This window comes from Dendrobium catenatum, unplaced genomic scaffold, assembly GCF_001605985.2.
Source record: "Dendrobium catenatum unplaced genomic scaffold, ASM160598v2 fragScaff_scaffold_439, whole genome shotgun sequence".
Taxonomy (NCBI): Eukaryota; Viridiplantae; Streptophyta; class Magnoliopsida; order Asparagales; family Orchidaceae; genus Dendrobium; species Dendrobium catenatum.
Genome location: NW_021318901.1, coordinates 179449 through 193191, shown reverse-complemented (window position 1 = coordinate 193191; position 13743 = coordinate 179449). Strand labels below are relative to the sequence as shown.

General features: G+C 34.8%; 1 protein-coding gene across 1 annotated transcript; it reads right to left on the bottom strand.

Annotated features, from left to right (window-relative positions):
* Window positions 1-1660: 1660 nt before the first annotated feature.
* Window positions 1661-12814, bottom strand: LOC110108098 (ABC transporter I family member 1). Its single transcript, XM_020838612.2, has 3 exons — window positions 12529-12814; window positions 11096-11813; window positions 1661-2027 (listed from the first exon to the last, which is right to left on the bottom strand). Exon 2 carries the CDS (start codon window positions 11772-11774, stop codon window positions 11097-11099), a length of 678 nt encoding a protein of 225 aa, XP_020694271.1. The 5' UTR covers window positions 11775-11813; window positions 12529-12814; the 3' UTR covers window positions 1661-2027; window position 11096.
* Between the last annotated feature and the right edge of the window lie 929 nt (window positions 12815-13743).

The following is a 13743-nucleotide window of genomic DNA, read 5'->3' as shown; positions in this document are numbered from 1 at the left end:
TATCATTATACATACATAAAATGAGTGAAAATAAATTATTATTTCCTAAAACATATTTTTTATCTTCAACAATCAAATGCGCCTCTCATTTGATTTTTAATTTTTTATAGATAATATAAATAATATTACATTTTCATCTTTATTTATTTGAAAACAAATTTGTTCTTTTACAAATTTGGGGTTAAGGTCAATATTATTATTATTATTATTGGTTAAGGCCATTAATGAAAAAGGGCAGAAGCAAAGAAAGGTCTTCATATGAGTCTTAGTAATCTTAGGAAGGCAGGTAGATGATGGGCACAATAATTGATTTGGAGTGTAGTACGATAATTGCATTTTCAAATCATTAAAAAGGTACATAATGGAGCATTGACTACAATTAACCTTAATATTAAAATGACCAAATAATTTCCAACTACCAATATATATTAGGACATCTACAACCGAAACTCTCATTTTTCACTGCAAAATGCAGTAAAATAAAAAAATGTCGTTATTCATCTTCAATGGAACGCCATTTTGCCCCCTAACCATCGCTCGTTTCTTTCGCGTCATTCTTAGGCAAGTTCTGTAGAGAGAAAAGAATGATGCAAGTGAACAGTGCGACGCTAATATTGACGTCGCACTGTTCAACTGAGATCAAATGACGGAATAAATGGCGTTCGATTGCTACGTTTGAGGGCCTCCATTCGGTTGTTTGCGGAACGGTTGGAGATGATCTTAAAACGGTATATATATATATATATTAAAACGGTATATGAAATGAGTATATACGTGAAAAAAAATAGAGTATATCTAATGGCAGATAAGATTAGAGAGAGTCATCTTAGATGATTTGATCTCATAAAATGTTAGCCTTCCAATAACCCTATTAAGAGAGCATGTGTATTAGATCAACCATATGTTAAAAAAGGAAGAGTTAAACCAAAAAATACTTAGAAAATATTAAGAATAATATATATTTTTTTATTTTTAAATAAAAATTTAACTATTAATAGAACACAATAGAAAAAAAAAAAGAAAGAAAACTTTTAGTCTGCCCCACATACTGTAATGTTGTCAATAATTAAAAGATAAAGAGCTTAGATTAATAAAATAAAGATTAAATATATGATATTTAATTTTAGTGCAATAATATTAGAAGATAAAAGAGACATCTCATTTTGATAGATATAAGTATTTGGATTTATTATACAAAAGTATGAAGATATAAATGAGAATGTAACTTGAAGAGTCAAGAATGAATGATTGAAATAGATAAATGCCTCAACAATATTACGCAATAAAATGATATAAAAAGAATTAATGATAAATTCATTTTATAAAGATATAAATAGACCGATGGTGTTATGGGTCCATGAGAGTGGAGAAAGTTTACGATGGATGTTAGGGCTATAAGTGAACCGAGCATTCGCTGAGCTAAGGGCCTCACAATTTTACAACTTGGAATGAGGGACTCGAACACCCTCTCAGTTGTTATAAAATCAAATAATTAATCAAATTATGCATATACTAAAATTATGGAGTGGCAGATATAACAACCCAAATTCTTCACTATTGAGATATTATCTGTCTTGACCTAAAGGCCTTACAATTTTGTTCTGTTGGTATAGCTCTTCAGGAGGTCACCCATCTTAAGATTTCTCCGAAAAGAACATGTTTAACTACAGAGTTTCTTAATGAAATTCAAATCATTACACCAAAAAACCTCTCAATATTTAAGAGTTTAGCTTCTTTTATTTAAGAGATTTCACAGCATAATTGTGAAATGGAGGAGACTGGCCTGGAATGCTAATAAAACTTAGGTGTATTATATGCACTTGGACATGATTTTAATGATACAACGATAAAATGCCTAAATATATATCAATGCTAAGTTATAATTGAGGAAAAAAAGGAATAGGAGGATGAAGGAAAAATGTACTTGTAGCTGTTCGAAGGATTGTACTGCCCAGCGATGCCCAACCACGTAATATGCAGCACAAGGAATCTAAACTTGTCATTAGTCAAGTTGTTCAATTTTTTTCCTACAATGATATTGAGAATTATGATATTAGAAAAGCAGTAAAGGAAAGGATGAATAAAACAAAGGCAAACAGTGTCATAAGCTTTGATTGTGCAATTTGAATTTAAAAAGAAAGAATAAACAAAATAATAATAATCATTTACGCTTCGTTTGAGACGGTTTTCTTACTATTTCTTAAAACAACTTTTTAATATAAAAATTAAACTTTTATAAAAAATTACTTTTAAAAGCAGTAAAAAAACCGTCCTAAATGAAGCTTTAGTTAAGTGGGGGTTTTGGCCAAATAGGTGCAGATTGGTCCCACTAAGGCTTCATTTGAGACAGCTTTCTTTCTACTTCTTAAAGCAGGTTTTATGTACAAAAAAATTACTTTTTGTACTAAAAGTTGCTTTAAGAAGCAATAAGAAAGTCGTCCTAAACGAAACCTAAGTTTTAGACCAGTGCTCATCTCCATACATACTATAACCATCCAGACAGAGCTTGCTTGCATTCACAAGTGGTAAGCAGCGAGATATGTTGAAGAGGGCATTGCGAGATATGTTGTAGATAGATTTCAAAGAGGCAATGACTATAGGTTTTGCCTACAACAATGATTGAAAGTTTACCTCCTGGAATTATCAAATTCCCTCATTTTGCAAAATAACATGAAGTATGGTGAAAATTGACCGGATTCTTAATGTGAGGTGAAGGGAGCAGTGTGGGTTTATTGCACATGGTGAGTACTCTTAGGACTCTTAGATCGATTTATAAGGTAGGGTTGAATTTAGGTTCTCCAAATTCAAGCCCATATTTGGAAATTTGATCTGATAAGTATAATAATGTATAGAAATTCATCACATAATTAAAGAATTCAGAATGATCCAATGTTTATTATCCCTCGTTTTGACTATCACTAGTTTACTCTGCATCAGCAGGTAGGATATAGCTTTGTGTGCAAAGGCCAGTAGCGGGCCTACATGTGAAAATGAATTATTATTATTATTTTTATTTCAATCTCAACCCAGCCTGAGAAACCCAAAATCAATTGGTGGACTGAATATTTTCCAATTATTTGATTATTTTGACAATAAACAACAATTTTATAAAGGAGAAAAACAGTTCTATTTTTTAACTATATGTTGCATCATCTATCACTTGTGGAAAGAAAAAAATAATCGTCATTTTAATGAAATTTGGGCTAGCACATCAGCTGTGATTAACTCTATAAAGTTTGCTATGCAACTAAAAGTCTCCAAATGGAAAATCTATGAATCAATCAAAGATACATTTCCTGGTATCCTATTATGAATTTCGGTTCTGCCTTGCGAGTTTTCCTTCTTTCATCACCTGGACAATGATGAGTGAAACCAATCATTCATCTCTAATCCTCTGGAGGGTCTATAAGGCAACCAAGTAAATTTGTTCTAATGATATGATGCTGATAGTAAATAGCTACTCAGTTGCAGTCCACGTTCCTAGGCATCCGGGTTTGGCTTATGATCACCTGAGTCCAGAGGTTTTTCTTATTCCCTTGTTTTCAAGTTTGTCTCTAGTTTGGAGTTTTTAGTGCTCGGTTCTTGAATTTTGTAGTAAGTGTTGTTTTTGTTGAATTTTAATGTTCTTGTATCCTTTTGTCATTTATAAAACAGGCTTTGCCCCAGATATTATTATCCATCGAGGTTGGTAGGTGAAAGCCGCTATCCTCTATGACTAATCGTATCTATAACTCCATCTGCTCTTCCATTGGCCTGCTTGTGTCGATTGTAAAGGTCTACGACCATTTTGTCCTATGGGATAGTGTGATCGCACCCTTTGCATTCGAACCACACGAGCAGAATCCTTTCGGAGACCCACAACCATTAGATCTAATCAACTTGATAATTGAAAAACTATTCGTTGACCATTTAGATATCAGCATACTTCATGCCTACTTGCAACTTGAAACATTAAATGCCATACTATTCGTTTTGGTTAATAACAGAATTGTAGCTATTGAAAACCCGTGCATCATTTTTCTCCTATAAAAGCTCTCAGTTTTCCTTAGCTATCCGCTCACCCGCGAATCAATTCTCTATTGAATTGACTCTATGTTTCCGTTCCACTTCTTTCCAATGGGATGTTGCACGTAGTGGCTTATACTTGGCAGTATTTTATTGTCCAGCGGCTCTATTATTCCCTTTTGGAAATATGTTGGTTCCTCTACTAAAATCAAGTGGACTATTGCTAGAAAGGTTTAATTCCTGATGTAGTTGTGTTCAAACCGTGTACAGCTTTTAATGTTTTCTAGTTTATTGTTTCCTTACAGTAATATTTTAATTCCTACTTTGATATTTCATTATTATTTAGCATCAATTACTGCAGCCTACATTCCTTTCGTGTTAGTCCAAAATTTTTATTTAAATCTCAGTCATTCAACTGAGAGGAATGTTTTAAAAATGAAATATAATTGTTCAACTTCACTCACTCTCTTCTTTTCAACAAAATCCAATTTTTCTTCTTCTCACCATCTCTTCTTTTCAACAATAGCTAATAAATATATGTAACTCCCTTGTGTTTTTTAAAATTATGCTTGCCACTTATGTTGTTAGATATTAGATTATAAGTTAAACCCAAATAACAAAAAGTCTTTATACCACTACATGGGGTTAGCTACATGAATTCTTTTTCTCCATTATGTCTTGTTAAGAGTCAAATTCTCATTTAAATCAAGTAAAAAGGGTCATTTTTAATATTTTCTAACCAAGTCTGTTTAGATCTACCTCTACCTTTATTAACATAAACCAAATCTAATACATCTACTCTCCTAACAAGACGTTTTATGTGTCCAAGATATCTAAGGAGACTCTCTCTAATCTTATAACATAAATTACACTCACTCAATTCATCTTCTAAAATTACACTCATCTCCCATATTTTTAAATATAATATCACATGTTGACCCATAAACTAAGAGCTCCAAAAATGGGAGGTTTGTTTAATTTTAGACAAAACATGAGCAGTAAGTATATGTAACCCTTAAAATATGTAGATAGAGCAATGGCTGGTACTAGTTATAGTGGACTAACTAAAAATTATAAATCATAGTAGAATTACATCCGGTATCAACATTAAGTCTATCCTCTTTTATAATAGTTATTGAGATTCTTACTAAAAATATCCTAAGTCAAATAAATTAGCATTTAATGTTAGTAGAAGATAACATGCTAATATTTGAGAGACCTGTTAAGATGGTGAAATAAACTTCAGAAGATCAAAACTTACAAAAAAGAAAAAACAAGAAAAAAAAAAAATATATATATATATATATATATATATATATATATATATATAAATAATATATTGTAGAACGAGCATTGGATTCAAATATTGTTAGAAGCTAAAGTGATACTTTATAATAATAGTTTTACGCAATTTGCATATATCATACAAAAGAATCAATAGATCAATGATCAATGATCGCTCATGTAGAATTGAGATTAGGTAGTTAAAATGTAGTAGTGCCTCCAAAAGTACCATATTATAAGATAATATCATGGATGCTTAAAAGTAAACTTTACTCATCTCAGTAGGGCGATAAAAAAAGTTGATGATCCAAGTTAAATGTGGAAAAATGAGAATATTAAGATAATTTTTTTGGTAAAACAAGCAAAAAATAGAGTGAAAAATAATTATACTCTAGAGAACAAAAATAATCCCTATTAAAAATAAGGTTGTAGAAAAAAAAGATTTAAGGTGATTTAGGTATGTGCAATAAAGCGTGGAAAATTTAACAATAAGTGGGTAGGTCAATTTTATATAAGGATTTAAAATAAAAAGGATAAACGAAAAATAGCATGGCTATATATATATATAATAGAGACATAGTTAATGATGCATCACAATTATCATTAGCATAAATGTTTTGAATTTAAGACAATTTCAAACAAGTTTACTTATATATAATAAGGACGTTATTTCTTCCATTTCTAGTAATATCATATTTTAAGTATTAATGTCCTGAGTTTATAAAAGGAGTGCTAATCTTGTATTAGGATATGATATGATAGATCAAACTATGTGATTCTCTCCTAATATTCTTCTATCCTTTAAATCTCAATTTTTCTCTAATCTCATTATCCTAATATCAAACCTCAATGATTAACTGATTATTCATCCCCATAAATGCTTAACTTGTAATATTGATGTAAAACGGCAACAGGAGTTGCTCCGAAGTAATAAAACAATTGCGTCCAATATAAAGTCTAATGTTTCACAATTATAGATTTATGAATCCTTAGTTATCAAATTGTTAGGTAAAAGTTATAAGCTTTAGAGGCTAAACAATTTAAAACAATAACAAATATAGAAAAAAACTAAATGTGCTTTAACAAAATCCACAGTTTAATGCTTAGAGAATTCACCTTGAGTTTCCCTTACTCAAACTCTTGAAATTGGGGTTTAGCGGAGAAAGGGTAGAAGCAACCCTAGTGATGCCACCACAAGGCAGGTGACGCATAAGGTATTGTCCGCCGAAGAAGTAGCCGGAGGGGAAGTTGATGGTCAGCCAACAATTTACCAATGTTTCGTTGGTCATTCCTCGTCAATCGCCTCGATGAGATGATAGAGTATGCGATTTACGTAGCTTTCCACTGAATCCTCGTATTCCCAGTCTGGATCAAAGAAAGGCAAGTTGTTGATTTCTCCTTGAGTGTTGTATATGAATCCGTGGTCGACCTCAGGGTCGGCCATGCACAAGGTGAATGATGCTTTGAGTACAGTAGGAGATGATTCTTCGCTGCCCTTGATAAGTCGTCGTGCAGGGAGGAGGATTCCCAAACAATTCTCAAATGAGGAGGGATTCGAATTTTGAATCCCTAAATTAATTTTGGTGGGAGGGAAATAGGGATTGAGAGTTTCCCAAAGTAGGTGTCCACCTTGGGAAACAAATTAAGGGAATAAGAGAGAGAGGGGGCAAGTGGAGAGAGGTAGTCAGCAGTCTCAAGAGGAAGGGAGGGGATTGTGGAGAAAAGATCAAGGGTTACTTATTTTGGGATTTGAAATTATGAAGGATTGAATTAAATCCAATCTAATTTAAAATTCTAATAGGGGTTATTTGAAAACTTTCCTAAAATAGGAATCCTCATTTAGTAAACAAATTCAAACCCAAATTAATTTGAAGTTTGAATTCAAATTTGTTACCCAAATTAAGAGTGCTAAAATAGGAAGGGTTTGAATGCAAGAGGAATTAGTGGAGCAAGGGGATTGGGGGGGGGGGGGGGGGGGGGGGGGGGGGGGGCGGAAGCTTGGAGTAGGGATTGATTAGATGGGTTTCCTTAAGTGCTCTCGTCTAAAATTAGGAGAAATTAATGGGTAAAATATTCCTCTTAATTTTCATTTAAAATTAGATCCACGAATTGAACACTTTCCTAATATAGATTATGTTGATTTAGGAAAGAATTCAAAATATGAATTTGAGGTCAGATAATGAATTGGATTTCCCTCTTAATCTTCATGCTCTACTTTGGAAAATAGCAAAAAAATCAATTTTGAATCCATGGGAGGGGAAGGCCGGCGGTGAGGGTTTGGGTTTTGGGTGGCTTTAGGCTAGAGAGGTAAAGGGTGTGGGTTAAGTGGAGTTGACTTGGTGTTTGGGGTGGAGAGATGATTGACCGGCGGCTTGGAATGGAGGGTGGGGTGAAGGCCGGTGGTGTGGGAGGGGAGGGAGCTAAGGTCGGCGGCTTGAAGAAGATAGAAGAAGGAGAAGACTAAAGGAAAATTGATAGAACCACGAACCCGGACTTCTTCTGTGGTTGGTGGGTGATCCGATTGTCCTTCTCCAAGGGACTTCACCAAAGATCTCTTCTAGAACTCTCACAACTCTTCAAAGAACACATGTGTAGAATTTTTTTTAATTATCATTTATCATCCCTCATAAGAGGGAAAAAAGCTATAAATAGGTCCTCATACAAGAACACAACAAAAGACCAAACTACCCCTTGGGGTTACATGCATCTAGTCCCTCAAGTGAGGGTAAAAATAGAATATGACACTAATAATAATAAAATTACAATACATCAATCAGAAACAAAAAGACGCGAGTGTAGCCATAGGTCTCTGATGTCTCCTCGCACTAAAATCTCCTATTGATGTCATCATCAAATATACACACAAGCCAACACGTATTGATCACAACCACTTCTTATGTATCATAGATCACTTCCTATTCTCATGACCGCTGGCAACCATCCAATCACATGCCTCTGTGATCCCACCACTTGGATCTGTAGCACCCGTTAGTTGTTCCTTGCACATCATCATGCAATGCACCGCCTTCGCTACGCCATATTGCATCTTCCTCGACTTTGTGGCACCCATTTAGTCTTTCCAAATAAATGTACAATCTTCACTCCCCTACACGTGTGTGAACTATTCCATGTCCACACACCACAAATCTTGGTGGATCCATCAAACAAACTCCACTCACTCCATTGCTTCAATGATTATTTATCTACCCTCTCCATCACGACTTAAGCACACCACATGAACATGATCCTACCACATGCAAATCCCATCACTAAACCTAGAGCCACTACATGAATCCATCATATAGTATCACACTACATGTGAAACCCAATGTCATAAGTGCTTTGTCACCAAATCCCCATTGCCCACTTATCACACTACCCTAGACTGCCACAAACCACCACATAACAACTTCTTGCCATTGCCCACCAAACACACTACCCTAGACCAACACAAACCACGGCGTAACAACTTCTTGCCAAACTTCATCACCGACTTATTACCCGCATCACCCTTGCTCGACCCTCTACCTCCCGTTTGTTCAAAATTCACATAATCTGAGTACATATTATGAAGTCATCTTCATCTCTCCATTAAGTGATCTGCCTTTGCCACTAGAAGACCTGCCTTATAGTAGCAATCAACTTTTGAACAATTGTTGATTCCCTTGGATAAACATTGCACGACCATCTTGTATACCTAAAAAATACTTTGTAATGCATCAATCAAAAAGAGAATTAACTACAATTTTCGGTCAGAAACAATTTCAAATGTAGCAAATCAACTATTTACCTTGATTTGAAATTTCCTTTGTGGAAAGGACATCACCGATTTTGAATTGTATTACAATCAACTTTTGAAGAACAAAATTAAGGAGAATAATCTCCACATAACAGATTGAAATGAATCCATCTTTAGCAGAAAAATTACACCGCTTCAAGATAGAGGTTTTTCAACCCCAAGAAAGTCGCCGCAATACAATCATCATTAGCATGTCCAAAATTTAAAACACATATTAAATACGATTTCTAGTATGTAATAAAGAATTGTTTCATTTCCTTCTAGTCATATCATATTTTTGGTAACTATTGTTTTCTTGAGTATATAAGATGAGTGCTAGTCTTATATTTAGAATATAATATGATGAATTAAAATATTTAATTTTCCCCACCAACTTCTCATGTTATCTGTTTCTCTCCCTCCCCTCTACTATTATTTTGTACTATTCAATTCTTCTATCTTGTTTCTCTCATACTCTTCTACTTATCTTTCTCTATTTCTCTCTTACTCGTCTCTCTCCCTCAAATTCTCAATTTCTCTCTTCTCTTTTCATCAGTTAATACATCAAAATCTCAGTTTCCCTCTTTGCTTTTCATCAGTTAACACCTCACATAGCACGCAACAATAACACATGGAGTAAGTAGATTCACAAACTGACCGCAAATAGTTGGGAGAAGGCCAATAATGATGATAAATGAGTGGAACCAAAAGGTTCATAGTGCCAGCTGATATGCAGCAAATATCTACTTGCCTGCATCTCAAGTTGCTTTTAGTGCATACCTAATATTATAGGGGTAGAGATATTACAACATTTTTAGTTGTCATATCCACAATAAACCTTTTTTTTTTCTAAACTCTTATGTTTACTGCTAATTTATCACTATTAAATCTATATTAAATGTTGTCTTTATTGAGATCTTGTTGTTTGCATCACTAACATTAGATTCTTTGTCTGTGTAATCAAATATTTACATGTTATTTATCTTTGAAAATACTCATTTTGAGTAAATGAGTATCTTTGGTGCTTTTTTAATCTGTTTGATTGGTTAATAAGTTTCTTTAGAGTTGATTATGACTATTTATTGTTGTAATAGTAAGGGTCCAACCAGACTAACACTGACGTTAGAGTGTATTTTTGGGTTTAATAATTCAGCAACTCGTAATAATTTGACTTATTTTTGTTGGAAGATTGGATGCGATGAATTATCACAATTTAACATAAATGCTTTAATTAACTTACCAGCATAAATGAGCAAAATTAATCAGCAGGTTTAGAATGTGTAAGATTTGGTCAGGTATTATTAACATTAATAGTTAATAGTCAGCAAGGAGCAATTTTGATACAGTTAATTTCATGCAAAAATGTGAAACAACTAGAATATGCTAATAACAAAATGATAATATCAACCATTAAATAACTAGAATGTGTCCTTAACAAATCAACCAAAAATAAGAAAAGAATTGCTATACTAACAGAAGAAAAAAATATCACAGATGTTTGAATACGTGCTACAATAAACACAAGCATAATAACATTGGAATTGGCTGCACAAAAATATTAAAACTATGAAAGAAAGAGTTCATTAAAAACTGTATTACAGAATTAGGAAAATTTAATAAGGACTGGCATCTTTCGGTCCTATCTCAGAGCATATTTAAATTATTCATTTTTAACAAGCAAACTTATATCCGAACCAGTTGGGTCCAGGTACCAAATAGGCAAGTCCAAGCTACTTTCATTTAGATCTATTTCACGGCCTACTCATTAAAAATAAGGGCTGATAGACTTCTCCTGATAGGTTATTTTAAAAAAACAATGAGTCATAATTTTTTTAAAAAAATCAAAAAATTATGCTTTGGCACTTAACTAGAGCAGATTATATTTTCTATATATAAATATGGAAGCATGCACCTAGAACTTTTGAATTGATAATGACGGGTATGTTTGTTGTTTCAACTTGCTAATGCTAGGATCAATGGTGTGGGAAAATTTAATGGAGAACTTAAATCAATCAGTGAGGTATTTACCTCAATCAAGAAGATCAACCAAAGTTTTCCTTCGAGGAAACCTTTGGGGTAGCCTAAGGTACATGGCATCTTCAATCTCAATAGGCAAATGAGTTGTTACAAAAACTATTCCACCTTCTTTACGATGCTTCGCTATTATGTATTCCAATAGTTGGACCCCTTCTGCATCCAGAGCGACTGAAGGCTCATCCATTAACCAGATTGGTCTGCCAATAGCTAGCAATCTAGCCAGCTGCAACCGCTTTCGCTGGCCCATAGAAAGCATCCTTGGTTTCTCATTAGCTAGTCTGCCAAGTCCCATCAGCTCAAGAGCTGGAAGAGATGCATTCCCATCTTTGCCTTCAAGTACTTCATACCACTGAACATTTTCCAAAACTGTAAACTTACTTTTAATAGCATCCTTGAGGGAAAGCCAGTTGAGTTGGAGCTTGTACTGCTGGTAGACTCCAGGAGAAGTGACGTCATGGCCATTCCAGAGGATCTCTCCAGCAGAGGGGCGGGAGAAACCAGCTAGCATTCTAAGGAAGGTAGTCTTTCCAGAGCCATTAGCACCTGTCAACACCAATGCAGAGCCATCATGGACCGAAACATTAATATTCCGGAGGACAGTCTGAGCATTACGCATGCATGACACATTGTTAACAAGGATGCGCGGCAGTGGAGGCCTGCGAATGTGCATTTAGGGTAACAAAAAAGCTGTTTCTCCACAGAATCTAGCCTGTTTTTCCAAAAGAAATGCAGCATCAGAAGATGAAAATAAAATGCCATGACAAGAATTATGCTTTAACATTTCTCAACTAGCATGTCCATAAGACATATGGAATCCGAATGGAAAACCTGCTCATTGATAACTAATGGATCTTAGCCAATGATACACAGACCCGTTTCCAATAAAACAGGCATAGTTTCTGCCAAGAATGTTCTTTTTTGCTTGGTTCCTTGGATAAATGAGCATCTTATTTCGACAAGCAAACACATGGATCAGTACTGAAACAACTAATGAGCTGTAGCGACAATCCACCGACATGAATGATACTAAACACAATGCATCAAGGGTATGCTCTACTGTTCATTTTGCTTTCTTCGCTCGTGATCTCTCTATGGAGCATTTAATCAAACAGGTACAAGGTCTCAGTCATTTTAGATCACTTGACAATAAAAAGGGGAAATAAATGGAATTTTAAGAAATAAAAAACGGTCAAGGGTATGTTCGACTGTTCAATTCCGTTGTGCACCCGGAATCACTCTATGAAACATTTCATCAACCAGGTACCAGGCATCAGCACCACTCATTTCGGATCACTTAGAGACATAAGGGTAAACAAAACGGGTCTTGTGAAAGAATATCTACTGGTTCCAAAAGGAAGGAATTTGCAATCTTATAGGCGAATTCGAAGTTTTAGAGAGAAGGAGAAACAAAAAATGATGTGCACCTGTGAAGGCAGTATCCAACAAAGAAGACGGTAGTGCCACGAGGAGTTGAAGGCTGTGATAATATTGTTTCAACAACAATGCGTGAAAAAAGATATTCAAACGAGTGGCCGGTGACGGTGGGAGGCTCAGGCGAGCTTGTCCGGAGGGAAAACTCCAGTGAAGATTGAGCCGCGGTATAAAATCAGCTACTTTCTATTTTTTTGCACATATAAATTTAACGTTTCTTTAAAAAACTAGATTTTTAGGTACCCATAAATTTAATGTTTTATAAACCCGTGTACCCTATGCGGAGAAATTAGGATTTCCTCATAATTTATGCTCAATATGTTGCGGATTAGAATATAGGTGGCGGTAGAGTTAGAAAGTATTCTTCTTAGTATTGTACGGATATTCAACACATAAATATGAGGTAAAACAACACCAGAATTTTTACGTGAAAAATCCTGAAAAAGGAAAAACCACGGGACCAAGCCAGTTGAAAGATTTCTACTAGTGTTTGCTTGAAATACAAGAGGTTGACTCGTCCATAACAGTTATGACGATCATATTACAATAGATCGCTTCTGGATTGAAATCAATATACAATGTCGGGCAGAGTTCCAGCGTCGTTTAGAAGTTGGGCAGAATTCTGACGTCTTTTGGTCGTTGGGCAGAACTCCGACGTTACTTCGGCATCGGGTAGAACTCCGACATCACATCGGCGTCGGGCAGAACTCCGACGGTGGTCGAGGAGGAGTTATTCCCTCCTATCATTCTCTTCTCTTCTTCTAGCTTGGGTCCCTTCTCATGAGAAATGAGGGGTCTATTTATAGATTTCATGGAGTTACATAGCTTGTAAATATGTGTGAGATCATGGGCAAATAGTGAGTGGTCAAATGGACGGCTGATATTGAATCCCTTGATCGTACACTGTTTATCAGACATTTGAAGGTCTTAATGATGTCGGAATTTGGCAATCTTAGGCTCGTTGGATTTGTCTCGTCGAGCCGCTCGATTCGACTATAAGCTTATCAAATTTGGAAACTTTTGGTAACTGAAATTGTGATACAAACTTTCCAACAACGCTTCAGGTCCTTGATTTAGACTTATTTGGGCTCAGATTGTAAAACCCCTTAGATTTTTTTTTTTGTGCTGTTAGTCTGTACGAATTGACTTTAATACAGACGAACAGTTAAAATTTATTCAGTTAGTACGTACGAATTGCCTGTACGAAC

Bases quoted from the DNA above. Each gene is read 5' to 3' on its own strand.
- LOC110108098 (XM_020838612.2), bottom strand. From the start codon at position 11,774: ATGCACATTCGCAGGCCTCCACTGCCGCGCATCCTTGTTAACAATGTG.